Source organism: Canis lupus, chromosome 18 (assembly GCF_003254725.2).
Source record: "Canis lupus dingo isolate Sandy chromosome 18, ASM325472v2, whole genome shotgun sequence".
In the NCBI taxonomy this organism is placed as follows: domain Eukaryota; kingdom Metazoa; phylum Chordata; class Mammalia; order Carnivora; family Canidae; genus Canis; species Canis lupus.
Window position 1 is genome coordinate 41966677 of NC_064260.1, and position 25672 is coordinate 41992348.

Here is a 25672-nt window from a genome sequence, read left to right on the forward strand (position 1 = left end):
CTGGGAGGCCGAGGAGACAGGAAATCTGATTGAACTGAACCCTACTCCCCCAGGCCCTGGCGGGACGCCCCTTCGCGTTCCTTTCCAGTCAGTTCCTCCAAATCCTCCCCACTGGCCCGCGACGTCACTTGGGGTCCAGCTGGTTCTTGTGACAGGGGGGGCCACACCCTGCTCCCTTTCTGGGAGTATGGGATTCAAGGAAACAGAACGTTCCTTCCCCTAGCAGGGTGTGTGGGGGATGAGCAGGTGATACCTGGTTGCTCCAACTCCTGCCCTCCCAGCACAGGGAGGGTGATTCGCCCAGGGCAGGGGTTAAACAACTTACTCTGGCGTAAAAGGACACAGGCTGCAGGAGGCCAGAACAGAACACTTTATGGGACAGCTACACAGGAGCAGGACCACACACCAGCCAGCCTCTGCTTGTCTCTCTCAGCCAGGCCCCTCGCAGCCTCACTTCTCTCTCTGAGGTGTTCATCTGAGCCTGGTTGAGAGGGACCAAAAACCTGCCCCCCCTCCCACCTCCACCAAGAAAAGGTAATGTTCTTCCACCAGCATTCCTCCACTCCTGGAGCATACCAAACTAAAAACGTCTAGTCTGTTCTTGTCCAGATGGACACAGGGACTCTGGAGCATCAGTTGCACCGGAGTCCCAAATTAGAACTGGGTGCTGACCATTCACAAGGTTCCCATAGATCCCATAGGACTTGTCACAGACTGCCAGGGTAGGAGTTGGAGCCTCTCTCTGACTTGGCCTTCCTTGGGGCCGATTTCTTTTCGGCATCTCTTGAACACACTCCTCAACCCTGACCCCAACACACACTCACACATTGCCACACCTGCAAGTCCTGCCTTTAGCTCTGTGTCTGCTGCCTGAGACCCAGGCTCTTAGTCTACCAGGGCTCAGGGAAGAAAATGGAGGACAGGTAAGCTGGGTCCAGGGTCCAGTCCAAGCCCAGAGACCTGTACATAGCGGGAAGAAGCAGGTGCCAGATGGAAGCTGCTGCCCAGGATGGGTCTGTCTTGGGCCACGAGTTGGGGGGCAGTCGTGGGCTGGCAGGTGAAGGGGGAGGGTCAGGGAAAGGGGTCAAGGATCAAGGCCCAGGGCCCCAGAGAAGGGGGCTGCCCCTGGGGGCAGAAGCCCTTGCACAGGTCCCAGAGTGTTTCCTGTGCCAGCAGGGCAAAGACCTGGGCCCAGTGACCCCTCTCCTCAGCCTCACTAGCCTTGTGGAGCCGGTAGACACAGGACAGGCCTGTGAGGAGCAGATGTTCAAAGTCCCAAGGGCTAAGAGGAGGCCCTTTACGCAGGTCCTGGAACTGCCGCAGCCTCTGCTTAGCACCCTCCAAGTCACTGGGCACGTGGTGCTGCAGGAGAAGCCTGAGTCGGCGGCCTGGGTGTGTGGATGCCAGTTCCTCATCTTGGATGTGCAGCTGCCCCATGACATCCAGCTCCAGCCCAGCCCAGAGCAGCTGCAAGGGGAGCCATGTAAGGGGTGGGCTGGGGCCTGAGGGGGGCAGGGCAGGGAGCAAGAGTGGGCAGGTGGGGTGGGGTATAAGCAGGCAGTAGGACCCATGCTGGGTTGCCCCCCCCACACCCTCCCAGCAGGCCCAGCTTGATACATTCCCCTTCCCAACCCTGAGGGACCTCTGGACACTCCCTCCCCCATATCCCAGGCTGGAGGAAAAGACCTCAAACATCACTTCCGGGGCCTCTGGTTCCTGCAGGCCACCTCCCAGGCTGGCGCTGTCCATGGGCTTCCCTGGGGCAGCAGAAAGGAGTCAGGCCCCTGCCAAGCCCCACCCTGAACACCCCAGCCTCCCAGAAATGCCCGTAGCTATTTGGTAGGGATGCCTGGAGTTTCTTCTATCTACAAAAGAGCAGGAATACTATCCCCTGTCCCCCTTCCCTTAGACACACATGCACATTGACATTCACCCTCCCAGGCATAGGTCTTGTGATCCCAAAATCATCATCTTAGGCCCAGATACCACCTTGGAAAATGTCCAGGACTCCTCCTCGAACTTCTAGAGTTGCTTTGGCAAAGAGCTCCAGACCACTGGGTCACAAGACACTTCACTTCCCTCTCTAAAATCATCTGGGACAGTGTGACCTAAAACAGTGCCGGTGCCAGTAACTCTCCCCAAGGGTCAAGGACCCCTTTAGGAAGAATATACTCCTTCCTTGCTCCTCAGTTGTGATTATGTGGAAGGCAAGCAAGGCAGGCAAGGCAAGTTGTCTGCTGCAGCTTCTTCCATCTCACACTCTGGTGTGCTGCCCTGCCCAGACCTTAGATGATGGTCCCAAGCCTAGGGCAGGTCCAGAGGTCCTGGTTTGCACATCAGAATAAGGCCACTGCCCACTTCTGTCCAGGGCTGGCATTGAAGGCACCTAGGACTACCTCGCTTCACTTCACTTGGACCTTTCTGGTTCTGGGGTTGGGGCCCAGATCAGTATCCCTGCTGCATAGGTCAGTCTGGTACCCACCATGCCCACAGTGCCTAGGCCCTGCTACGTTCAGATAGAACCAACATTAACTTATCAGTCGGCAGCCTTCCTTGGCTCCCATGCACCCCACCCTAAAACCCCGGTACCTGGATGGTGCTGGGTTGTAGTCACCCCAGGGAGAAGGCAAATGGCTACTATTAGCCAAGCCAGGAGCTGCATTGTCCCAGCAATGCCCCACCACGTCCTTTGAGTGTTCCTCTCTCCAGCTGCTCTCTGCTCCTGCATCCTGCCACACACCGCGGCTCCAAGTTTCCACTGCAGGCTGCCCAGGCGTTCCCTGTTTTGTGTGTCAGCCTTCAATGCTAAAGAGGGAGGGGCTGGCTCTGACTTCCAGGACCTTTCCATCCCATGGAAATGTGGAATCTTTAGTTGTTGGCAGTAGGAGCCTGGCTCCCTGCTTGTCAAGCCCTCAGCCTATTCCTGTCCAGATGGGCGGGATGCATAATTAGAAAAATGGTGCTTGGTAACAAACAGCTCTAGCTTGGCCCTCCCAAGAGATAGGAAAGAACCCAGGCAGTAACACTACCTTACTGTCTGTCCTCACCCTCAAAATATCTTGCAGCTGAACTCAGGCTCTAACACCCAGTTAAGTCCAGCCCAACCCAGCCTCCAGGGAGCCCCTTGGCAGCCAAAAGCATCAGCTGCAAAGCTTGGTTCTATCACCAAGGCATTGGCCCTCCAGCTACATGGCAGGCTGGCTGGGTGGCCCCGTGGCCCTGCAGAGCTGAGCACTTGCACTTCAGGCACTCAGCCACCAGCCGGACAGACCCCAGGCTGCCAGGGGTAGTCCTGGCACCCAGAAGACAGATCTGCAGCTTCAAGTATCTTTTGCGTCAGCCCTGGGACCTTCTTTGCTTGCTTATGACATTCTCAGCTCTGGCTAGAGTCCAGGAAGATTACCTTAGCCCAAGCATGATGAGCTGTTAGATTGGAGGGAGCAGGAGCAGGGTTCAAGACTCAAAAATGAGCCATGGCTCATGGAATCCTGTGGATGCTTGGATGGGATGAAGGTGGGTGGGGGTTTCCCTGGTTCCACCCAGAACTTTCAATCCATCAACTGCCACCACACAGTCTGCTATGACAAGGGGTTTTCTCCTTCAGTTGTTGAGGGCCCTCGCTTTCAGGAGACGCCATGCCACCCCCATCCTAAGCCCTGTAGACAGTGAGAACTTTCCATTTCAGCTCCAGAATCCCTTTCTCAGAAGTCTATCCAAGCCTGCAGGTCACTGTGTCTGCAGCTGCACTATTTAGTCCCAATAAGAGAGATGCCTGGGTTGGTAGTCTCTTTAAGGGAAAGGGGGAAAATCCCTGATAAATCTCCCCTCCCAAGTCAAGCTTCACCTCTACCCTAAGCACACAAGAAGTGGTTGGTCTACAGATTTTATTTACAGGGATGCTCAGTTAGACGTTAAACACTTTCTAGTATCCACATGCCTTCCCTGAAGCTACTTGGTTTCAGGTTTCTTGTCTCCGGGTTCAAGCTTGAGACTCTCGGGGGGCTGTCGATAGGCAGGGAAGGCCTCCCACGGGCTGTTCAGGTCGAACTTGCGGAACTCCTGGGCCAACTCGACCGGCTCGGCCACGACCCGCTTCACTTCATCATCATACCGTAACTGCAGAAGAGAAAGACAAGGAGGAAGACCTTGTTCAGAGCCACTAAGCTGCTTAAGGAACCTACTTTCCCCAAGCCATGGGTGACTTCACCAACCCCATTACTTCTCTCTCAGCAAGTCTCCACGCACACCTATATTACCAATCCAGTCACATCCCACCCTTAATCCAAAAAGGCCTGCCATCACCCAGCCAGGCTCCCCTGCTCACCATCCCATCACAAACTCTGATCTCCGTTTCCAGCACAGCTGACTCTGCTCACCCATCCACTCTTTACAAGGATATGGTAAGCATTGGTCCAGGACTAGGAAGCAAGCCAGTGGATGAAAAAAGTCAACCTGAACTGGCAAGCACTCATGTTCAGACCATGTAGCTCTGGCATTATCACTGTCAAGATGCAACGCAGTAAATTTGGCATTGCTTTTTTCGGTGGGAGATTCAGTTAGGTAAGGTAAAGACGAACAGGTGCTGGGTGAAGAGGCAAATCAGATAAGGGAGACTGAAAACAAGGAGAGGGAAGGAGTCCTGACCAGAAGTAGCTGGAGAAGCAAATGAGACTGAAAAACACTGAGAAAGCAGGCATATTCAGCCTGCTGTGGAAGAAAGGGCTGGATTGTCACTATCTCAACATCTTTAAAAAGGTACTTTGCTACAAAATCACGTGTGTATGTATGCAGTAGACTAATCTTCCTGCTCATAAACAACCTGTAGCACAAAGGTGGTAAAGCAAAGCACCAAAATTCTTCATAAGGTCCCTGTAGTCACATGTTACTGATCCTGCCTCTGACCATTCTCCATTTAGTGTCTTCCCTATCAGCTTCCTTCTCAGAGATCCAGAGCAGGGTAAAATGGTCCTTCACTTTCAGATCTTGCGGACAGACTGTGTCCTCAGGGTTGCTTTGGTCATTAAAATGATCATTATGATAATGGCTAATGCCAACTGAGTGTCTACAGTACACCAGGCTTTAAGCATCCATCATTCAGCTCATGATAAATCTTGTTAAGTACTACTGTTCCCATTTTACAGCTGAGAAAATGGTCATAGAGAATTTCAGTAACAGGCCCTAGATTACAAAAGTGATGCTGGGATTTGAATCCAGAGCCTATGCTCTTAAACCACCACAATCCACAGACCAGGTTTCCTGCCCTGCCCAGGACACCCCAGTTCCCTGCCAGTCCTTCCCTGAGGCTGCTGCCCCAGTTCCAAGGTTCCTTCTACCTCAACGTAGCCAGACAGTGGAAAGTCTTTCCGGAAAGGATGTCCTTCAAAGCCATAGTCTGTCAGGATCCTTCTTAGGTCAGGGTGGTTAGCAAAGAAGACTCCAAACATGTCCCAGATCTAGAAAAAAAAGAGGCTCTCAGGTAACTAGTCCATTAAGGCCAACACAGAGGTGAGGACGTGCTGCATGCAATAGTTTCAACCAATTCTGCAAATCTGGCCTAGACACAGGATCCACCATGTCCAGTAACTTACCTCTCTCTCATACCAGTTAGCTGCCTTATACACAGAAACAGTGGACTCAATGGGTGTCAGCTCATCTGTGTAAGTCTTCACACGGATCCGAGAGTTGAAACGCAGAGAAAGCAGGTTGTAAACAATCTAGGGAGAAGAGAAGGAGCTGGAGGACCAAGATGGCCACAGGGTCTGGGATGGGAGTCCCTGAGTGAGAACAATGATGAGGACACAAGGTGGGTTAGGGTTCTCTACTTGTGAACATGTCTTCTGTCCTGAAGCTCAAAAATTTCAAGATCCTCTTACATTTACAACTACTTACAAAGGCCTAAGCCATGCTATAGCTTAGCGAGTCAGCATGCTTGTCTTTGCAAATGCTATTCTCTCTGTCTGGGATGACTCTGGACCCCCCTCTCCCAACCCCAATCCTTACTGGGGTAATTCTGGTCTCTTGGTCATTCACAAAGATTCAGCACAAACATTCTCCGTTCAAGGCCTCCCAGACAGGGCTAAGTGCCCCTCCTGTGTTCTCATAACATCTAACGTCCCATGTGTTATATGTTACAACGGTCAGCTTTTTACGTATCCTTCTCCCTCACTAGAGCTGGGGGACTCCTTGAAGGTAGGTATTGCATGTTACTTCTCCCTTGTTCCAAGATCTGACAAATAGCAGATGATCAGTAAAAAAAAAAATTGTTTTTTAAAGATTTATTTATTTATTCATTCAGAGAGAGCTAGAGAGAGGCAGAGACACGGGCAGAGGGAGAAGCAGGCTCCATGCAGGAACCCCGATGTGGGACTCGATCCCGGGTTTCCAGGATCACACCCCGGGCTGCAGGAGGCGCTAAACCGCTACGCCACCAGGGCTGCCCAGATGATCAGTAAAGTATCAATAGCTAAATGTATTGAGAACTTACTGTGTGCTGGCAATCTACCCATACTATCTCATTTCATCCTCACAAGCATTCTATGAGGTAGGGACAATTTTATACTTATTTTGCACATAAGAAATTTAAAGCTTAGGGGCATGTCAAGGACTCAGTCAGTTAAGCACTTGACTTTGGCTCAGGTCATGATATCAAGGTCCTGGAGTTGCACTCCCTGCTCAGTGGGGGGTGTGCTTCTCCCTCTTCCTGTGCTCCTCCCCTCATGCATGTGAGTGTGTTCTCTCTCTCTCAAATAATCTTTTTTATTTTTTTAAATTTTATTTATTCGTGAAAGACACAAAGAGAGAGAGAGGCAGAGATATAGGCAGACGGAAAAGCAGGCTCCTGCAAGGAGCCCGATATGGGACTCAATTCTGGACCTTGGGATCCTGCCCTGAGCCAAAGGCAGATGCTCAACCACTGAGCCACCCAGGCATCCCTCAAATAATCTTTAAAAAAAATTTTTAACAAGATTTTTATTAATTTGGGCAGCCCAGGTGGCTCAGCGGTTTAGCGCCACCTTCAACCCAGGGCCTGATCCTGGAGACCCAGGATCGAGTCCCACATCGGTCTCCTGCATGGATCCTGCCCCTCTCTCTCTCTCATGAATAAATAAATAAAATCTTAAGAAAAAAAAAAAGATGTTTATTAATTTGAGAAAGCATGAGCAGGGGTGAGGGACAGAGAGTCAGAGAAGCAGACTCCCCACTGAGCCCAACATGGGACTCAATCCCAGGCACCTGGGATCATGACCTGAGCCAAAGGCAGCTGTTTAACCAACTTAGCAACCCAGGCACCCAAATAAATAATCTCAAAAGAAAAGAAAGTCCTCTTAAGCTTAGAAAGGTTAAGTAAACTGTTTAGAGTCACAAAGACTATTAGTGGCAGAGCTAGGATTCAAACTTGAAGTTTGCTTGATCTGAGGCCCTAGTTTGTTGTTTATTTATTTTATTTTTTAAGATTTTATTTATTCATGAAGAGAGAGAGGGAGAGGCAGAGACAGAAGCAGGCTCCACGCAGGGAGCCTGATGTGGGACTCGATCCCTGGACTGGGATTGTGCCCTGAACCAAAGGCAAATGCTCAACCACTGAGCCACCCAGGTGTCCCTATTTATTTCTTTATTTATATGTTTTAAGATTTTTTCTTTCTTTTTAAAAAATATTTATTTATTCATAAAGACACAGAGAGAGAGGGAGACAGAGACACAGGCAGAGGGAGAAGCAGGCCCCATGCAGGGAGCCTGACGTGGGACTCGATCCAGGGTCCCTAGGATCACGCCCTGGGCTGCACGCGGCGCTAAACCGCTGCACCACCAGGGCTGCTCTAAGATTTTATTTCTTTGACAGAGTGTGTACTAGCAGGCGGAGGGGCAGGCAGAGGGAGAGGGAGAAGCAGGCTCCTGCTGAGCAAGAAGCCCGATGTGGGTCTCAATCCCGGGAGCCTGGGATCATGACCTAAGCAGAAGATAGATGCTTAACCAATGGAGCCACCCACATGCTCTTAAGGCCCTAGTTTAACTGCTGTTGTATTGTATGACCCGAACTGAAACTAAGGAGACCTATGGTTCCCACTGGTAGCTGTCACCCTAAAACTTCATCTGTCCCTTTTTTTTACCCATCGAATCTTCTCAAATCTCCTGATTTACCTCAAAACGGTTCTGCCGGGTGGGGATGTCCACTGCTGTCAAGTCAGCCAAGGATTTGAATTGTGCATTGGTGTGATCCCTGAGGAAAGTCAGCACTGGGATGACCCCATCAGGATGGATACAGATCTCTAACTCATTGAAGCAAGACACCTGCAGATATGGACAGGGAGAAGAGAAAAAACAAAGATCTACTGAGAGAGCAGCTAACTTCAGCTGGAGTCTTCTGGTTTAAGAAAGAAGTCCAAGTGGGATAGAAGAGACTGGTTTCTTTGATACAACAAATCGCTGCCTACTCCTACATGCTCTGAGAACACGGTTCTTTCTAGACCCACAACCAAACAACCGTTGTGAATATTACCTGAACTTGTTGGACATACTTGGGCAGGATTTCAGCCACATACTCTCCAAAAGCTGAAAGCTGCTTGTGGGCCACATCATTCCGTGGTCTGACAGTGGCTGGAAGGAGAAGGCATATTTAACAAATGGCAGCAGCCACACCTGCATTCAGTCTCTTGGGTCGTAAGGGGTGTTGTCTCCCAGCAGAACCTTGAGGAAGGTAAGGGTGGAGGGTTCCTCTTCCAGGGAAAACTTAAGGAAAATGTCACCTACAGAGACCACAAAGACTCTCATTACTGCAGTTGGGAAGTTTGCCTCTTCTCAAAGCTGCTCTCTGGTTCTCCCTTCACAACACCTGCACTTCTGCTAAAGCAGCATATCTCAACTCTCTTACCAGACCAGGAACTTAAAGAGTTGGAACCAGAACTTTTGTTTCTCTGTATCTGCTTAGCACCTGGCTCACAGGAGGTTTTCTTTCTTTTTTTTTTTTTTTTTAATTTTTAAATTTTTATTTATTTATGATAGTCACAGAGAAAGAAAGAGAGAGAGGCAGAGACATAGGCAGAGGGAGAAGCAGGCTCCATGCACCAGAAGCCCGACGTGGGATTCGATCCCGGGTCTCCAGGATCGCGCCCTGGGCCAAAGGCAGGCGCCAAACCGCTGCGCCACCCAGGGATCCCTCACAGGAGGTTTTCAAGCTAAGAACTTCAGGACTGAAGAGCCCTCACAGATTACAGGGTTTATTCTGCTCAGCAGGGAGCCTACTTCTCCCTCTCCTCCCCACTCCTGTTCTCTGTCACTACCTCTCTTTCTCAAATAAATAAATAAAATCTTAAAAAAAAAACTTTTTTTCCTCCCCATTGATGAGGAAACGGAAGGCGAGAAAGGAAGAAATGGCAGGTCTCCTAACTCTCAATCTGCTTATGTTGACTGTACTGTATCTCCGCACACTAACTCATGCATCCCTCAATCACTGAAAACCCACACATCACAGGCTGCACACACCATGGTTTAAGTGTTCTCTGCCTTTGACAGCAGGGAGGCCTGCTCTGTCACTCACTAGTTCTGTGTCCCTGGGCAAGTTATTCCTCTGGATTGTTTCCTAATCTATAGTAAGAGATCACAGTGCTACCTACCTCATAAGATTGTCCGGAGGACTAAATAAATCACTCGCTAAATCGCTTTGCAAGCTGCCTAGCACACAGCAAGCCCTCAATGCGAGCTACTAACAGGGCTCTAAGACCCAAACGTTTCTTGCTCTCAAAGAGCTGACCGCTTAATCAGAGAGAAAAGGAGTCGTGGAAATGGACAAGGGGTAATCAGGGCCGTAACAGGGAGACACGAGGGCAGAGGGAGAGGCCCACAGCAGTCAGGTCTCCACGAGCAGAGACTTGCCAGAGGACGCAGGGAAGGGTATCCCAGGGCAAGGGCAAACACCTGACGGAAAGAACGAAGGGGCCCCGCCTGCAGTCCCGAGAAGGGCCCGGCCCGCACATACTCACGGCGCGTGTCGGCCGCGGCGCTTTCCCTCCTCGCCGGCAGCAGCAGCACCGAGGGTCGCCCGGCCACTGCACCGGAAGATAAAAAGACACAAGCGCAAGGTGAGGCTGGATGGGCTTCCTGCGCTAAGCGCGCCTCCGCTCCCGCCCCAGGCCTCAGCCAGCTGCCCCCTGCTTACCCCTGGCCAGCGCCACGGACCCCTTGATCCCCTGCCACCAGCCCCTGGCCGCCGCCGCCGCCGCCGCCATGCTTCAAGATGCAACCAGGCAGCCAAGGCGAGACCCACAGGACACGGAGCCCCAAGGGCACGGACCGGAAGCGGAAGTGTGCGTCTGATTTTCTTCCGGGCGGACGCGGGGCCGGAAGCAGAGGTTCCGGATTCCGGGCTTCGGAATGAAAGGAGGGAAGGCAGGTGAGAAACCGAGGCAGGCAGGTGGGGAAACCGTGAGGTGGACGTGGTCCTAGTTTGGTGTAGCAGAGGCTGGAGAGAAGGCGAGGACTCTAAAGAACCGGACGGGTGAGAGGAGGGCAAGGGGTAGAGGTTCTGGGTTCTACATTCCACTCCCCTCCCCCGCTCCCTGAGGTAAGCTTTTGACGACGGCCGGCGGGCATGGCCGGGAGGGGGCGTGGAGAGGAGCCGGGGCGGGGGTGTAGGGGGAGGTGGAAGGGGGAGAGAAGAACGGTTTCCCTAGCGACCGTCTCCTAGGCGACTCTAGGTGGAGTCGGGACGCCCCTCGCGGCGATGGGCCTATTAGAGCCCCGTGCTGGGGACGGCTGGGATTCGTCTCGAGTTCTGGGACGGAGTCTTGGGGAATCATTAGTGCGAGCAGGCAAGTGCAGGGGAGAAGCAGAAAAGAGAAAATGTGGGGCGAACAGATGTTCCAGGCCAGGCCTCATATTAGAAGATCTAAACTCCATGCCCGGGGAAACGGGCTTTGGCCCAGAACGCGGGGGGTCGATCTTGTTGGGTTCTGCTGCCCAGAGCCTCGCTAGTTTCATGCCCAATAGTCATGTGGTTAGTAAGGGGTTTTGCCAGGCTTAAGATAATAGGCTTCCTCCAGCGCCTTGCTTTCACGTGTTGACCTAAATACCAAGTCTTTTGTTAGATCTTGGGAAGGAATATTCTGTTTTCTTAGGGAAACACCCAGAGTAGGAAATGTTACTAATTTCATTAGGGATGGAGTGCCAGCGCAGGAGAATGAACTCAGCTTTGGTTGAAGGAGAGCTTCCAAGATGTCCTTAGGACTGAGGCCAGTCTCAGCCCACTTAACTGTCATCTTTACCTTCTCCCTCCCTGAATTGAACAGTTGGATTCGTAGATTGTGGATTCCCCATTACTCAGGTGGTGTTGCTTTGCAGACAGCTGGCAGAGAGAGAGGTTGGCTACCATGGAATCACCAGAAGAACCTGGAGCATCCATGGATGAGAACTACTTTGTGAACTACACTTTCAAAGACAGGTCACACTCGGGCCGTGTGGCTCAGGGCATCATGAAACTGTGTCTGGAGGAAGAGCTCTTTGCTGATGTCACCATTTCAGTGGAAGGCCGGGAGTTTCAGCTCCATCGGCTGGTCCTCTCAGCTCAGAGCTGCTTTTTCCGGTCCATGTTCACTTCCAATCTGAAGGAGGCTCACAACCGAGTAATTGTACTGCAGGATGTCAGCGAGTCTGTTTTCCAGCTCCTGGTTGATTATATCTACCATGGGACTGTGAAACTTCGAGCTGAAGAGCTGCAGGAAATTTATGAGGTGTCAGACATGTATCAGCTGACATCTCTCTTTGAGGAATGTTCTCGGTTTTTGGCCCGCACAGTGCAGGTGGGGAACTGCCTTCAGGTGATGTGGCTGGCAGATAGGCACAGTGATCCTGAGCTCTACACTGCTGCCAAACACTGTGCCAAGGCCCACCTGGCCCAGCTGCAGAGCACCGAGGAGTTTCTCCACCTGCCCCACCATCTACTCACTGATATCATCTCGGGTAAGTTGAGGGAGTGGGGCCCATCATACTCAACTACTTGGGTTTGATGTTTAGTAGATGTTCTAGTTTAGGAGAAAGGAATTTTCAGGTTTTCTGATAGGAAGTTAGATACAATCTGAGAGACTGAGGTGAGATTTAGCTGCTGTCAGAGGCAGTCCCTTCCAGAGAAAGAACCCTAGAAAATGAAAGTGGTACTTTGCCATATATACAGTTAACCCTTAAACAGTGTGGGGATTAGGATTGGAACCTCCGCCATTAAAATCTATGTATAACTTTTGACTCCCCCAAAACTTCACAAATACCCTGTTGTTGACTGGAAGCATTATCAATAACATAAGCAATCAATTAACATACATCCTGCATATTGTATTATGTGCTGTTTTTAAAACTAGAGAAGAGAAAATGTTATTAGGAAAATCATAAAAGAAAGTACAATACTGTACTATATTTATTGAAAAAAATCCACATATCCACATAAGTGCACCCACACATTTCAAACCCATGTTTTTCAAGGGTCAACTATATACAAGTATTGAATTAAAAAAAAAAAAAAGCAGTGCTCACCCCTAAAAGGTAGTGAGGAGTTGTTTGTATTTATATACTCTCGTCTCTTTTGTGTATAAACGTTCTCATCAGTCCTGCATTTTGCATGTACCTGTGGGACAGGTTACCTGAGTAAGCTGATAATAAGTCAAGATATTACATAAACTTAAGTGGTGGGCCAAGTTTGGTAATAATCCTGACCCTGGGGTGCCTGGGTGGCTCAGTTGGCTGAACCTCTGACTCTTGGATTCAGCTGAGCCCTGGTCTGGGTATTGTGGGATCAAGCCCCATGGGGAGCTCCACATTCAGCGAAGAGTCTGCTTGAGATTCCGTCTACCTCTGCCTCCCCCCTACTGCCCCACACTCCTGCTTGTGCTTTCTCTCTCTCAAATAAATTTTTAAAAATATATTTCATTTATTTGAGAGAGAGTGCACACTCTCGAGGGTGCAAGCAGGGAAGGAGCAGAGGGGGAGGGAGAGGGAGACAGAATCTCAAGCTGACTCTTCACTGAGCAGAGAGCCCCATGTGGGGCTTGATTTCACAACTGTGAGATCATGCCCTGAGCCAAAACCAACAGTCAGATGCTCAACTGACTGAGCCACCCGGGTACCCAATAAATAAATCTTTAAAAAAACAGGCAAGCAAACAAAAAAATGATCCTGACCCTGCAAGTGAGGTATAGCCATTCTTTAGGTGTGAGCACTGCAGCCTGTAGATTGCTTCTATGACAAATGGGGACATAGCAAGCCATCCATTTTGGTTAAAAGAAATAATTAGGTTAATTTCACACGCGCGCGCGCGCGCACACACACACACACACACACACACGGTGGTAGTCTAACAGTGTGATTCATATCTTTAAAGCCACTGGCTCTAAATTTCCCTTTTGGATTGTTAGATTGCCATTGACCAGGTCTTTCCTCTGGCTCTCACAGATGGAGTTCCATGTTCCCAGAACCCAACAGAGGCAATAGAAGCCTGGATCAATTTCAATAAAGAAGAAAGAGAGGCTTTTGCAGAGTCACTCAGAACGAGCTTGAAGGTAAGGAGGATTTCTCTTTTGAGTTGGGACACCATAATATGCACACCATGCATTCCAGCTACTGATGTGGCCTCTTTTGTGGCTGGTGAGTAAGTCATCTCTGGCTCGAAGTTAAGAACTGGGGAGGAGGATGTGTGCATGAGCCCAGAAACCACCAGCCTCTGAGCTCCCCAAAGTTCCTTGAGAGAACTGCATTAATCCTAAGCACCTTTTTTCTAAAGCACCAGCTGCCCCAGCATAAAATGAAAGAAAGTGATTGGAGGACGGTCAGGATGGCACACAGTAACTAGAGGGAAGTAGGTTAGCATAGGATTCCAGTGTGTGGTCTGCAGCTGTAAGGATAGGTGTCTCAGCTGAGCCTTAGCCTAGAACTGATAGATGTCATCTGTGATTTTAATTTTGCCAATAGGAGATCGGGGAGAATGTGCACATTTACCTGATCGGGAAAGAATCATCTCGTACCCACTCGTTGGCTGTGTCCTTACACTGTGCAGAAGATGATTCCATCAGTGTAAGTGGCCAAAACAGCTTGTGCCACCAGATCACTGCAGCCTGTAAGCATGGCGGAGACTTGTATGTGGTGGGAGGGTCCATCCCACGGCGCATGTGGAAGTGCAACAATGCCACCGTGGACTGGGAATGGTGTGCGCCTTTGCCCCGAGACCGGCTCCAGCACACCCTGGTGTCTGTGCCTGGGAAAGATGCTATATATTCACTGGGTGGCAAGACACTGCAGGACACGCTCTCAAATGCAGTTATCTATTATCGGGTAGGTGATAACGTCTGGACAGAGACAACTCAGCTAGAGGTGGCTGTGTCAGGGGCCGCTGGTGCCAACCTTAACGGGATCATCTACTTACTGGGGGGGGAGGAGAATGACCTGGACTTCTTTACCAAACCATCCCGACTCATCCAGTGCTTTGACACAGAGACAGACAAATGCCACGTGAAGCCCTATGTTCTGCCCTTCGCAGGTCGCATGCACGCAGCTGTGCATAAGGATCTGGTGTTCATCGTGGCTGAAGGGGACTCCCTGGTGTGCTACAATCCCCTGCTAGACAGCTTTACCCGGCTTTGCCTTCCTGAGGCGTGGAGCTCTGCCCCATCCCTCTGGAAGATCGCCAGCTGTAACGGGAGCATCTATGTTTTTCGGGACCGATATAAAAAGGGGGATGCCAACACCTACAAGCTTGACCCTGCCACTTCAGCTGTAACTGTTACCAGAGGCATTAAGGTGCTACTTACTAATTTGCAGTTTGTGTTGGCCTAAGGCTGTGGGGGGGAAGAGCAGCTGACTTCTGCCCTCCCCTTTTCCAGCACCTTTCCATCCAAATTTGAAGTCCCTGGGGCCCCAATCAGAGTGCTACATTATTTTTTGGCACATGTTATAAAGGGCAGCACCTCAGTCCTTGCCGAACCCATCGGGGTGCTCCATTTGGGGCTTTTTAGACTGCTGCTGTTCAGCTGGCTGCTCAGAATAGGGCCAGCCTATCCTCTGCTGTCCCCTGGTATCTTGTGCCTCACTGCAGATGGCTCGAGCAAGCCGTTTCTCAGACAGTAGGCACAGCCTCCCCTCATTCCCTGATCAGTGTTAAGTAGAAGCACCTCTGATCCCAGGACAGAAGGAAAGATGCCCCATCTTCCTTTTTTTCTATAACCTGCAAAGTGGCTAGTTGGTAATTTTCCCACAAGAATTAGGTGTTAGAGTTTTTATTTGGGCTTTGGTTGGGAGAATGGTCTAAGCTGAAGGTGTCCTTCACCAGCAAGCTCCAACTCTAGAATTCAGGATGCTGCGTCTTGTGTTTTCTCACCTCTCTGTCAGGAAACGTACACTTTGGTTTTATTTTTGGTATACTCCAAGGAGTAAGCCAGAAAGAAGTAGGAAGGATTATTTCTGATTAATAGCAGAAACTTTTTTCAAACTTAAATATATAAGGTCTCTACTCTTTTAAAAGCTCTAAGGTAAGCCAAGAGCTAGGAGCTGTTCATACAAATAAAAGTTTTTGAAGGGATATGTGTGTCTGTTTTGAATTCTGAAGGGGTGACTTCCTAAGGTAAAGGATTACATACCTGCCACAATACTGATTGGATCCCTTTCTACACACAGGATCATTGTTCCAAAAGGGGAGGAGAGCCCCATGGGGCCAGTGAATTAGGATCTGACAAAGTGGCAAAGAGACTGAGCTGAGTATTTCTCCTCTCTTTTCCCATGTTAAATGTTTCTGAGTCGTGCTAAATATCATTAAGCACAGCATTGCATACACAATAGATTTCTTTGACTCTACTTGAGAAAACAAAGACCCTCATCCCGTATCCCCATAGCCAGTGAATTGAAGCCACACTAAATCTCTCTAGACATACAACAGTGTTACTTCAGGAAAGTGAAACAAGACAAAGGGAGCACAATTATCCATTACTTAGCACATTTCTGCTATGTCAAGTCTGGGCTTAGGCCCCCTTGGTCCTGTTAAAACTATTTGATTCTGTAGCAAGCAGCGTTGTCTTGAGTTCTTTCTAATCTGTGTATTTCACGTCTGTGATGTGTGACAAGTGTTATCCTTTGCTGCCCCTGCAGTAATCTCCTTGTGGAACTCTTTGAGAACTTCCAACTGGCCAGATCTGATGTGGATGTGTGACCGGATCTTGGTGATGGCTCTTACAGCCTCCTCTGGACTCCAGTTGTACACCTGAAGTACAGGATTGGGAAATCAGAGAAAGAAAGGAGCAGGTGTTAAGGTGTCCTTGACCTAATAACAGGTGCTAACGGACTCTCAGAATTTCATTATTTTAAAAACTTCATTTGGGGAGGGCGGTAGTTCAAAAACATGCCCATATATCATAAACAGAGGGGAGGGGGCACTGTAACTCCCTCAGTCAACCAGTTCCACAATACTTTGCAGTAGGCTGGGGTGGGGGTGGGGGGGCAAGTCAGTCTTTCTGCCAAACCTGGAAAAAGTCAGTCTTTCTTTCCAACCCTGGAAAAAGAAGGTTTAACATGCAAAGCTGAGATCTAAATTCAAGCCTGCATAGGTCTATTAGATGTCCTCTGGGAGCTGGGCTGTTGGTTATAAGTTTCCTGGGGAGAGTATATGGTAGATGTTTTTATTCAACTTGTCCCCATGACTAAGGCGACAAGTTGAATAGATTTTAGATTTAAGTAGGAGGGTTTTAGATTTAAGTGGGAGGGTTATCTTTGTATCCCTAATGATACCTATTGGTTTAGATCTCAACAAAAGCAAGAAACTACAGATTTCAGCCCCAGCTGCGTCAATTCTCCCTAAGTCCAAAATATCCTCCTGAGAACCCATTTCCAGTAAATGGAGTCCTAATGATCAAAGCTTTAATATTGTTAAATCACATACTTACCAGTCCACAGCAACTCAAAGCCAGGCCTGTTACCTCAACATTTCCTTTTTCCTTAAACTATCCACATAACTTAGTAAATGCTCTACAGGGGCCAGACAGTAATAAGAATAAGTCATGTTGGGGGTTGTGTAACAAGGAGTAATGACTAGAGAATATTTGCTTATAAATAGTTTTAAAAGCCTCACACTTGCCAATCATAAAGTGATAGACAAAATTCGGTTAGATCCTGTTTCTAAAAACTGATGTCCAGAACTTTATCCTGAAATACTTTAAGAAATCTTTTTTTTTTTTTACTTTTTTTTTACTTTAAGAAATCTTGAGTCCGGGGGATCCCTGGGTGGCTCAGCGGTTTGGCACCTGCCTTTGGCCCAGGTCGCGATCCTGGAGTCCTGGGATTGAGTCCCACATCGGGCTCCAGGCATGGAGTCTGCTTCTCCCTCTGCCTGTGTCTCTGCCTCTCTCTCTCTCTCTCTCTCTGTGCCTATCATAAATAAATAAATAAATAAATAAATAAATAAATAAATCTTTAAAAAAAAAAAAAAAAGGAAATCTTGAGTCCTACAAAGCTGTAAGTGACCAGCACTATTATCTACAATACTAGATTTCCTGACATGCTATTTATAAGAAGTGTTTTTATTTTAGCCTTTTACTAGTGTTAACATCTTTTGCAACTTCATTTTTTGAGTGCCTGCCATAGGTCAGTGCTTGACATTCTTTCTCATTCAAGCTTCAAGACATATTTAGTTTGAGGATCAGGGAGGGGACGCCACTTTTGCCTAACGTCACACAGCTGGCAGGTGGCAAAGCCAGAGGTCAGCCTATCTACAAACTTCAGGTGCTTTCCACCTCCCAACAGCCTGATATTGGGGACTGCCTGAAATGGCTCCTTCCAACAAGGCCTTCAGTAGACCATGCTACTGAAGTTCTAGAAATATGCTGTATATAAACCAGTCCAGAAAGACCTTTCCTACCTGAATCAGATACGCTGCCACCATAGTGGCACTTCTGGAGCGCCCAGCCTTACAATGCACGTAGACAGACTGGCCCAGCGACTGGTACTTGAGAGCAAACTGGACTCCTTTCTGGAGGTTAGCCAAGGTTGGGACTCCAGTCATGTCTACTGTGCTGAGCCGCAGCTGTTCGACTCCTACTTTCTTCCATTCCTGGAACCAGGTCCACCAGCATAAAAAAAAGAATGAAAAAAGCCTGATGTTTACTATTTTCTAAACAAAAAACTTCTTACAGAGATGTCTATAAAATGGATAACCCGCATTGCTGGTCTTTTATCAAACAACAGCTGTGCTACTGAGTTAGAATTATGTTCAAGATTTTAAATGTTCCCAAAGTACCATTTGGGGGATGCCTGGGTAAATCAGCAGTTGAGCATGTCTTCAGCTTAGGGTATGATCCCCCGGTCCCAGGATTGAGTCCCACATCAGGCTCCCTGCATGGAGCCTGCCTCTCTCTCTGTGTCTCCCATGAATAATAATTAAAAAAAAAAAAAAGTACCCTTTGGGTATTTGAATCTTTTTATTTTATTTATTTGAGAAAGAGCACATGCATGGAGAGCACAAGCAGGGGGAGCTGCAGGCAGAGGTAGTGGGAGAAGCAGGCTCCCCACCCAGCAGGGAGATGTGGGGGCTTGATCCTAATACCCTGAGATCTTGACCTGCACAGAAAACAAATGCTTAACCAACTGAGCCAACCAGACACCCGTATTTGAATCTTTAGCTACAAAATATTAGCTGTATAAAATTCATCTACAAAAGTTGTGTAACTGTTTTTGCATAATCTTGGCACCTGTGCAGTGACCCAGCTGCAGGGTTGGGCTACTGAATTTTGCAAGAGCTTTCTATTTTTCTGTCTATAAGTCTCTTCTTTACCACTTTTTTTTTTGAGAGAGTACATGGTAGAAAATAAAGTTACCATTTCAAAATTAACACACCTGGGGTGCCTGGGTGGCTCAGTTAGTTAAGCAAGCATCTGCCTTCAGCTCAGGTTGTGCTCCCAGGGTCCTCGGATTGAGCCCCACATTGAGCCTCACATCAGGCTCCCTGTTCAACGGGCAGCCTCCTTCTCCCTCTCCACCACTTGTGCTCTCCTGTGAACGCATACTCTCTCTCTCAGATAAATAAAATCTTAAAAAAAATAGTAATAATAAAAATAAAACAACACACCTATCTTTGTTAGTACATTATCACTTCAGAAGAAAAGAATAAGCAACAGGAGAAATAAGGCCTCTGGCATATCAATAAAATTTATTTTTATTTTTTAATTTTTTGCCTGACAACTCCAGATAAGGTGATGCCTGGGTGGCTCAGTCAGTAAAGCATGTGACTTTTGATCTGGTTGTAAGTTCAAGTCCCACCTTGGGTATAGATTACTTAAAAAGTAAAATCTTAAAAAAAAAAAAAAAAAAAAAAAAAGGACGCCTGGGTGGGGCTCAGTCATTGAACATCTGCCTTTGGCTTAGGGCGTGGTCCTAGAGTCCCGGGATCAAGTCCTGCACTGGGCTGCCCTCGAGGAGCCTGCTTCTCCCTCTGCCTATGTCTCTGCCCCTCTGTCTGAATAAATAAAATCTTAAAAAAAAAAACAAAAACAAAAACAAAACTCCAGATAGGCTCCAGCTAATAGTTATTAATCTGCTTATTTCTTTTTTCTTTTAAAAAACATTTATTTATTTGAGAGAGAGAGCACACCATCGGGGGCAGAGGGAGAAGGAGAAGCAGGCTCTCCTGCTGAGCAGGGAGCCCCACCATGGGGCTTGATCCCAGGACCCTGAGATCATGACGTGACCCTAAGGCAGTGGCTTAACTGAGCCACCCAGTTGCCCCATTTAATTTTCTTTTGGTTATTTGTTTGGCTGAACTTTATGACTTAAGACTTTATGACAGAGGGAAGGTCATATACTGCTCATGAAATTAACAAAAGAACAGCATTTTGCAGCATGGGGCTTTGTATCCATTATGCCAGAAATACCTGAATATTTGCTAAATATTCAGATTCCTGGACCCCACCCTAAAGTTCCTGAATCAGAATTTCTAGGGGGTTGTACTTAGGAATCTGCTATTTGAATACTGCCAGATAATATTTATGTTTATTAAAATGTGAGAAGCACTGCCTTGGAGATCTCTTTTCTCTAGGCTAGTTGGGTACTATAGCTGCATCATACAAGTGTCAATGCCTCAGACCCAGAGACCAAGCATTTTTTGTGACTCTTACTCCACAGGACTGACCACACTAAGGAACATTTAACATTTTGGCTAATAATTCCTGAAACCTTGTAGCAAAGTACTTTGGGAAATCCAAGAAACTTATCCATTTCGTAGAAATGTATGTCATTACTAATGAATATATTTTAAATGTGAGTCCATTTCTAAGGTTACAAAAACTATCAGTTGAAGTAACAGCATCTTCAACAGGCTATATCAACAGTAAACAAGAAAGAGGACTATGTAGTGAGTGCTAAAAGATGTCAAATGCAATAAAGACAGGGCAACATCGTTATTTATTTTGGGGGCGGGCGGTCTTAAGCGGGCTCCACACCCAAAAGGGAGCCAGAGGCAGGGCTGATCTCAGAACCCTAAGATCATGACCTGAGGGAAAAACTAAGAGTTCCAAGCTTAACTGACTGGGCCCCCAGGCGTCTCAGGGCAACATCTTTATATAAAGATAGGGCCATGTCTGATGACTGTTGTGGAGAGTTCCACAAGCACTGAAACCTAGTGAAAATTGTTTTAGGGGGCAACTCGGGTGGCTCAGCGGTATAGCACTGACTTTTACCCAGGGCCTGATCCTGGGGACCCGGAATCGAGTCCCACGTCAAGCTCCCTGCATGGAGTCTGCTTCTCCCTCTGCCTGTGTCTCTGCCTCTCTCTCTCAATGTGCCTCTCATGAATAAGTAAAAAATTTTTAAAATCTTTAAAAAAATTGTTTTAGGTCTGAACTCTGTTGTGACAACACTTCCACTCTATCATTAACATATAGAATAACAATTCCCTCAAGTCGATGCCAAAAATTGAAGCCTGTATAATTTTTCAAGGGATTGTTTTATGATAAATTACCCTTGGGGACCGAGAGGGGGCTTTTGTTCTTGGTTTATAGGGTCTCCGTCTTGGGTGCCTCACGGACTGCCCGGCAGCGCTAAGTGTCGAATGAATGCAATCAGCAAGCCTTGGGAAAGCGGCCTTCCGATTTGGTTACTGACTCGAGTTCCGGAAATTAAGAAAACCTTTGTGCATAAAGGAGTAGTCAGACTTGGTTCTACTTTTAAACGCCTTTCTCACGGGTTTCTCTTTCACGATTAGTTTCTACCTCCGGCCGCCGCTCCCGAAGCGGAGGAGCCGCCCGGGGCACGACCGCAGGGGCCGGGTGCTCGGCGACGCCTCCCTCCGCCCCCGGCCGCCCCCGGCCCCTCACCTTTGAGGAGTTACACAGGAACCGCGTCTCATATTCCTCGTTCATGGTGATCACCCCGCGCACGTTCTCGTCCTGAACCAGCTGCCGAGGCAAAGACGGGGCTCAGGGAGGGCCGCGGGGGCGCGGGCGGCGCTCGCCGGCTCCCGGTCCGCCGCGGCCCGGCCTCCCGGCCCGGCCCCCCGGCGCCGCTCACCCGGCGCGTCATGTTCCGCAGCGGCAGCGCGCCCAGCAGCACCGTGGGGTCGATGCGGTGGTACCAGTCGCGGTGCGCCCGGCCCGGCACCTTCCCGCGGAACAGGGTGTACAGCAGCGTCGGGTAGAAGAGCACCCGGGCCAGGCCGGCCTCCAGCAACCCGCCGGCCGCCATCCTGCCGCCGCCGGCCTCAGGCAGCCGCGCCTCACCCACGCCGAGGCTCGCGGGCCGCGGCCGCGAGAGGAGCCCCGAGGGCGACGGGGACGAGGGCGGCCACTCGTCCGCCGCCTCCCGCGAAGGCGCCGCGGTCGCCGCGGGCCCCTCCGGCGCCGAGGCTTCGGGCCCGGCCTCTCGGCGCTCGGCGGCGCAGCCCGAGGCGCCCGCGCCGGGCTCCATGGTCCGGGAGGAGGGGCCGCCGGCCGAGGGGAGGGCCCGGGGAGTCCCGGGCGGGCGGGACGGCGGGGCCCGAGGCCTGGGGCTCCGCCGGGCGAGACACGGGGGCCCCTGCCCGCGGCCGGCGGCCTCCCCCCACCCGAGGGAGGCCCGCGCCGCAGGGAGGGGGCGGCGACCCCCCCGAGGGGAGACCCGTCGGGGAAGAGACCCTGAGGGGAGGGCTGAAGAAGGGGCGCTGAGCTTCTAGGCCGGGGCTACCTTGGCGGAGAGGGCGGACGGGGTCCCGCCCTCCCCATCTGCCTGGACTCCCTGCGCCCTCCTCCTGCCCGAACCCCAGTGTGTGTGAGTATGAAGAAAAAGTGTATCTATAGAATCTCTAGGGAAGCCGAGGTGGCTCTGGCGCAGGTCGTGATCCCGGGGTCCCGGGATCGAGTCCCACATCGGGCTCTCCACAGGGGCCTGCTTCTCCCTCTGCCTGTGTCTCTGCCTCCCTCTCTGGGTCTCTCATGAATAAAAAAATGAAATCTATAAGTAAATGAATGAATGAAAGATCTATAAATGAATGAATGAATAAATAAATAAAATCTCTAACAACATATATACAAAATCTAATTATGAAGATAAATTAAGAACATATTGTGATAAGCTTAAACGTAAAAACCACAACCTACAGAGAGGTAAGAGGAATGGTTGTGATGCTGCTTATTTACATTTAAGTGGAACCTACATCTGATGCTCTTTATTTGCGTCTGGTACTTTTTTTTTTTAAGATTTTATTTATTTATTCTGGAGAGACACAGAGAGAGGCAGAGACACAGGCAGAGGGAGGAGAAGCAGGCTCCCTGCAGGGAGCCCGATGTGGAACTCCATTCGATCCTGGAACTCCAGGATCACCCCCAGAGCCAAAGTCAGACGCTCAACCCCTGAGCCACCCAGGCGTCTGGCGTCTGGTACTTTCTTTAAAAAAAAGTTTCTTCTCTCCTTGTAAAAGTAATACATACTTGGGGCGCCTGGCTGGCTCAGTCAGTGGAGCATGCAGGTCTTGGGATTGTGATTTCAAGCTCCACCGGGATTAGAGTTTACTTAAGAAAAAAAATTAAAAAGTAATAGATACTAATAACAATTGGAAAATACAGGGAAGTAGAACTTACTCGAATTACCCATATATTTTTTTAAAGATTTATTCATTCATTTACTTGGCAGAGAGAGTGAGAGAGCACAAGCAGGGGAGAAGGTTCCCTGGTGAGCAAGGAGCCTTCTAGGGTCTCAGTCCGAGGACCCTGGGATCATGACCTCTGTGGAAGGATGACACTGAATTGAGTGAGCCACCCAGGTGCCCCTCTACTTATCCATAATTTCACCACCACAGATATATTTCTTTTTCTTTTTCTTTTTTTTTTTTTTTTAAACATTTTTTTTATTTTTTTTATTTATTTATGATAGGCACACAGTGAGAGAGAGAGAGGCAGAGACACAGGCAGAGGGAGAAGCAGGCTCCATGCACCGGGAGCCCGATGTGGGATTCGATCCCGGGTCTCCAGGATCGCGCCCTGGGCCAAAGGCAGGCGCCAAACCGCTGCGCCACCCAGGGATCCCTTCTTTTTCTTTTTTTTTAAGATTTATTTTTTTATCATGAGAGGGAGAGAGAGAGGCACAGACATAGGCAGAGAGAGAAGCGGGCTCCTCACAGGGAGCCTAATATGGGACTCGATTCCCGGACCCAGGATCACTCTCTGAGCCAAAGGCAGATGCTCATTGTACCTTCAGACAATGCAACCCAGGTGTCCCTACATGTATTTTTCCTTCAATTTCGTAACTGTACCACTAGAAAATTTTTTTGTAACAGCTTTGAGATACAACTCACATGCCATACAGTTCACCCATTTAAAGTGTACAATTCAATAGTTTTTAGTATATTCAGAGCTGTACAATTATCACATTTTATTTTTTTTTTATTTTAGAGAAAGAGCAAGAGTGGGTGGAGGGGCAGAGAGAGGAAGAATCTCCAGCAGACTCTGCTGAGCTTGCAGCTGGATGCAGGACTCAATCTCATGACCCCGAGATCACCACTTGAGTGGAAACCAGGAGTCGGTAGCTTGACCAATTGAACCACTCAGGTGCCCTTCCCCAATCAATTTTAGAACATATCATTTATTCATACCCCGCCCCTGGCCAAGTCTCATATCCCCTTTCCCCACAGCCCTGGGCAACCACTAATTTACTTGTCTCATAGATTTGCCTGTTCTAGACATTTCAAGTAAATGAACTGCAATATGTGTCTTTTGAGTCTGGTTTCTCTCACTTAGCATAATGTTTTCATGGTTCATTCATATTGTAGCATGTGTCACTACTGGTTTTTTTTGTTTTTAAAGATTTATTTATTTATTTATGATAGACAGGAGAGAGAGAGAGAGAGAGAGAGAGGCAGAGGGAGAAGTAGGCTCCATGCTGGGAGCCCGACGCGGGACTCGATCCCGGGACTCCAGGATCGAGCCCTGGGCCAAAGGCAGGCGCCAAACCGCTGAGCCACCCAGGGATCCCCTGTTTTTGTTTTTAAGTAGGCTCCACTCCCAGCATGGAGCCCAACTCAGGGCTTGATCTCAGGACTCAGATCAAGACCTGAGCTGAGATCAAGAGTCAGACACTTAACCAACCGAGCCACCCAGGCACTCCAGTACTGTATTTTTTTTATTGCCAAATAGTATTCCATTGTACGGTTTATTGCCAAATAGTATTCCGTTGTACGGATATATCAAATTTTGTTTCCTCATTTATCAGTTGACAGACATTTGACTTTTTACACTCATTAGCTATTTTGAATAATACTGCTGTGAACATTCATATACAAGTTTTTGTGTGGACATATATTTTCATTTCTCTTGGATATCTACCTAAGAATGGAATTGTTCGGTCATATGATAACACTATGTGGTCTATATGTACCATTTTTTTTTAATTTTTTAAAAAGATTTTATTTATTTATTTGACACAGAGAGTGTGCACAAGCAGAGGGAGCAGCAGAGGAAGAGAGGGAGAAGCAGGCTCTCCACTGAGCAGGGAGCCTGGGATCATGACCTGAGCTGTAAGCAGACAGACGCTTAACTGACTGAGCCACCCAGGCACCCCTATATGTACCATTTTTAAAAAGCATAGTAGGGACACCGGGCTGGTTCAGTCAGTAGAGCATGCAACTTTAGATCTAGGATTTGTGAGTTCAAGACCCATATTGACTTTAGATTACTTAAAATTAAAAAAAAATTAAAGATTGTATTTATTTATAAGAGACACACAGAGGCAGAAACATAAGCAGAGGGAGAAGCAGGTTCCTTCAGGGAGCCTGATGTGGGACTCGATCCCAGGACCCAAGGATCATGCCCGGAGCCAAAGGCTCAAACACTGAGCAACCCAGGTTTCCCTAAAAAATAAAAATAAAAAAAAATAATTGTAATCATGTCACCAAGCTTTTTTTTTTTTTTTTTTAAGATTTTACTTATTTATTCATTCATGAGAGACACAGAGAGAGAGAGAGAGAGAGAGGCAGAGACACAGGCTGAGAGAGAAGCAGGCTCCATGCAGGGAGCCCGATATGGGACTCGATCCCGGGACTCCAGAATCACGCCCAGGACCAAAGGCAGGTCTCAACCGCTAAGCCACCCAGGCGTCCCTGTCTCCAAGCTTTTGTATCCATTTTTTTTGTATCCATTTTTATCACGAAATGTGCTATAAGGACTTGCCATATTATTACATTATCTTTACCATTTAG

General features: G+C 48.7%; 4 protein-coding genes and 2 long non-coding RNA genes across 18 annotated transcripts; 3 read left to right on the forward strand and 3 right to left on the reverse strand.

The window, feature by feature from the left end:
• Positions 1 to 355: 355 nt before the first annotated feature.
• Positions 356 to 3067, reverse strand: FAM180B (family with sequence similarity 180 member B). 3 transcript variants are annotated; one of them, XM_025452169.3, is made up of 3 exons: positions 2590 to 3067; positions 1687 to 1757; positions 356 to 1467 (listed from the first exon to the last, which is right to left on the reverse strand). In XM_025452169.3, exons 1-3 carry the CDS (start codon positions 2846 to 2848, stop codon positions 1072 to 1074), a joined length of 726 nt encoding a protein of 241 aa, XP_025307954.2. In that variant the 5' UTR covers positions 2849 to 3067; the 3' UTR covers positions 356 to 1071. The 3 variants fall into 3 exon arrangements, with proteins under 3 accessions (XP_025307954.2, XP_048953021.1, XP_035556995.1); XM_049097064.1 differs by having other exon boundaries at positions 1990 to 3067; XM_035701102.2 differs by lacking the exon at positions 1687 to 1757 and having other exon boundaries at positions 356 to 1502.
• LOC112663338 (uncharacterized) lies at positions 398 to 9939 on the forward strand. Of its 3 annotated transcripts, none has more exons than XR_007403769.1 (3): positions 398 to 534; positions 1306 to 1483; positions 9001 to 9939. It is a non-coding gene; the product is annotated as an uncharacterized LOC112663338 (long non-coding RNA). The 3 variants fall into 3 exon arrangements; XR_007403770.1 differs by lacking the exon at positions 9001 to 9939 and adding an exon at positions 6296 to 8143; XR_003139177.3 differs by lacking the exon at positions 9001 to 9939 and adding an exon at positions 3066 to 5713.
• Positions 3868 to 10301, reverse strand: NDUFS3 (NADH:ubiquinone oxidoreductase core subunit S3). The gene is made up of 7 exons (XM_025452167.3): positions 10154 to 10301; positions 9978 to 10043; positions 8498 to 8595; positions 8140 to 8289; positions 5589 to 5714; positions 5334 to 5453; positions 3868 to 4116 (listed from the first exon to the last, which is right to left on the reverse strand). Exons 1-7 carry the CDS (start codon positions 10221 to 10223, stop codon positions 3949 to 3951), a joined length of 798 nt encoding a protein of 265 aa, XP_025307952.3. The 5' UTR covers positions 10224 to 10301; the 3' UTR covers positions 3868 to 3948.
• KBTBD4 (kelch repeat and BTB domain containing 4) lies at positions 10253 to 15550 on the forward strand. Of its 5 annotated transcripts, none has more exons than XM_025452157.3 (4): positions 10253 to 10387; positions 11335 to 11952; positions 13432 to 13538; positions 13948 to 15550. In XM_025452157.3, exons 1-4 carry the CDS (start codon positions 10369 to 10371, stop codon positions 14806 to 14808), a joined length of 1605 nt encoding a protein of 534 aa, XP_025307942.1. In that variant the 5' UTR covers positions 10253 to 10368; the 3' UTR covers positions 14809 to 15550. The 5 variants fall into 5 exon arrangements, with proteins under 5 accessions (XP_025307942.1, XP_048953001.1, XP_048953002.1 ...); XM_049097044.1 differs by having other exon boundaries at positions 10333 to 10387; positions 11339 to 11952; XM_049097045.1 differs by having other exon boundaries at positions 10355 to 10492.
• Positions 15551 to 15884: 334 nt separating this feature from the next.
• PTPMT1 (protein tyrosine phosphatase mitochondrial 1) lies at positions 15885 to 21918 on the reverse strand. 4 transcript variants are annotated; one of them, XM_049097061.1, is made up of 5 exons: positions 21517 to 21916; positions 21324 to 21404; positions 17876 to 18067; positions 17266 to 17377; positions 15885 to 16225 (listed from the first exon to the last, which is right to left on the reverse strand). In XM_049097061.1, the coding sequence occupies exons 1-5, from the start codon at positions 21910 to 21912 to the stop codon at positions 16092 to 16094; spliced, it is 915 nt and encodes a 304-aa protein (XP_048953018.1). In that variant the 5' UTR covers positions 21913 to 21916; the 3' UTR covers positions 15885 to 16091. The 4 variants fall into 4 exon arrangements, with proteins under 4 accessions (XP_048953018.1, XP_048953017.1, XP_025307951.2 ...); XM_049097060.1 differs by having other exon boundaries at positions 17266 to 17385; positions 21517 to 21914; XM_025452166.3 differs by lacking the exon at positions 17266 to 17377 and having other exon boundaries at positions 21517 to 21772.
• A 36-nt stretch (positions 21919 to 21954) lies between these two features.
• On the forward strand, positions 21955 to 24185 carry LOC112663339 (uncharacterized). Of its 2 annotated transcripts, XR_003139178.3 has the most exons (3): positions 21955 to 22251; positions 23113 to 23229; positions 23871 to 24185. It is a non-coding gene; the product is annotated as an uncharacterized LOC112663339 (long non-coding RNA). The 2 variants fall into 2 exon arrangements; XR_007403771.1 differs by having other exon boundaries at positions 21955 to 23242.
• The last annotated feature ends 1487 nt before the right edge of the window (positions 24186 to 25672 follow it).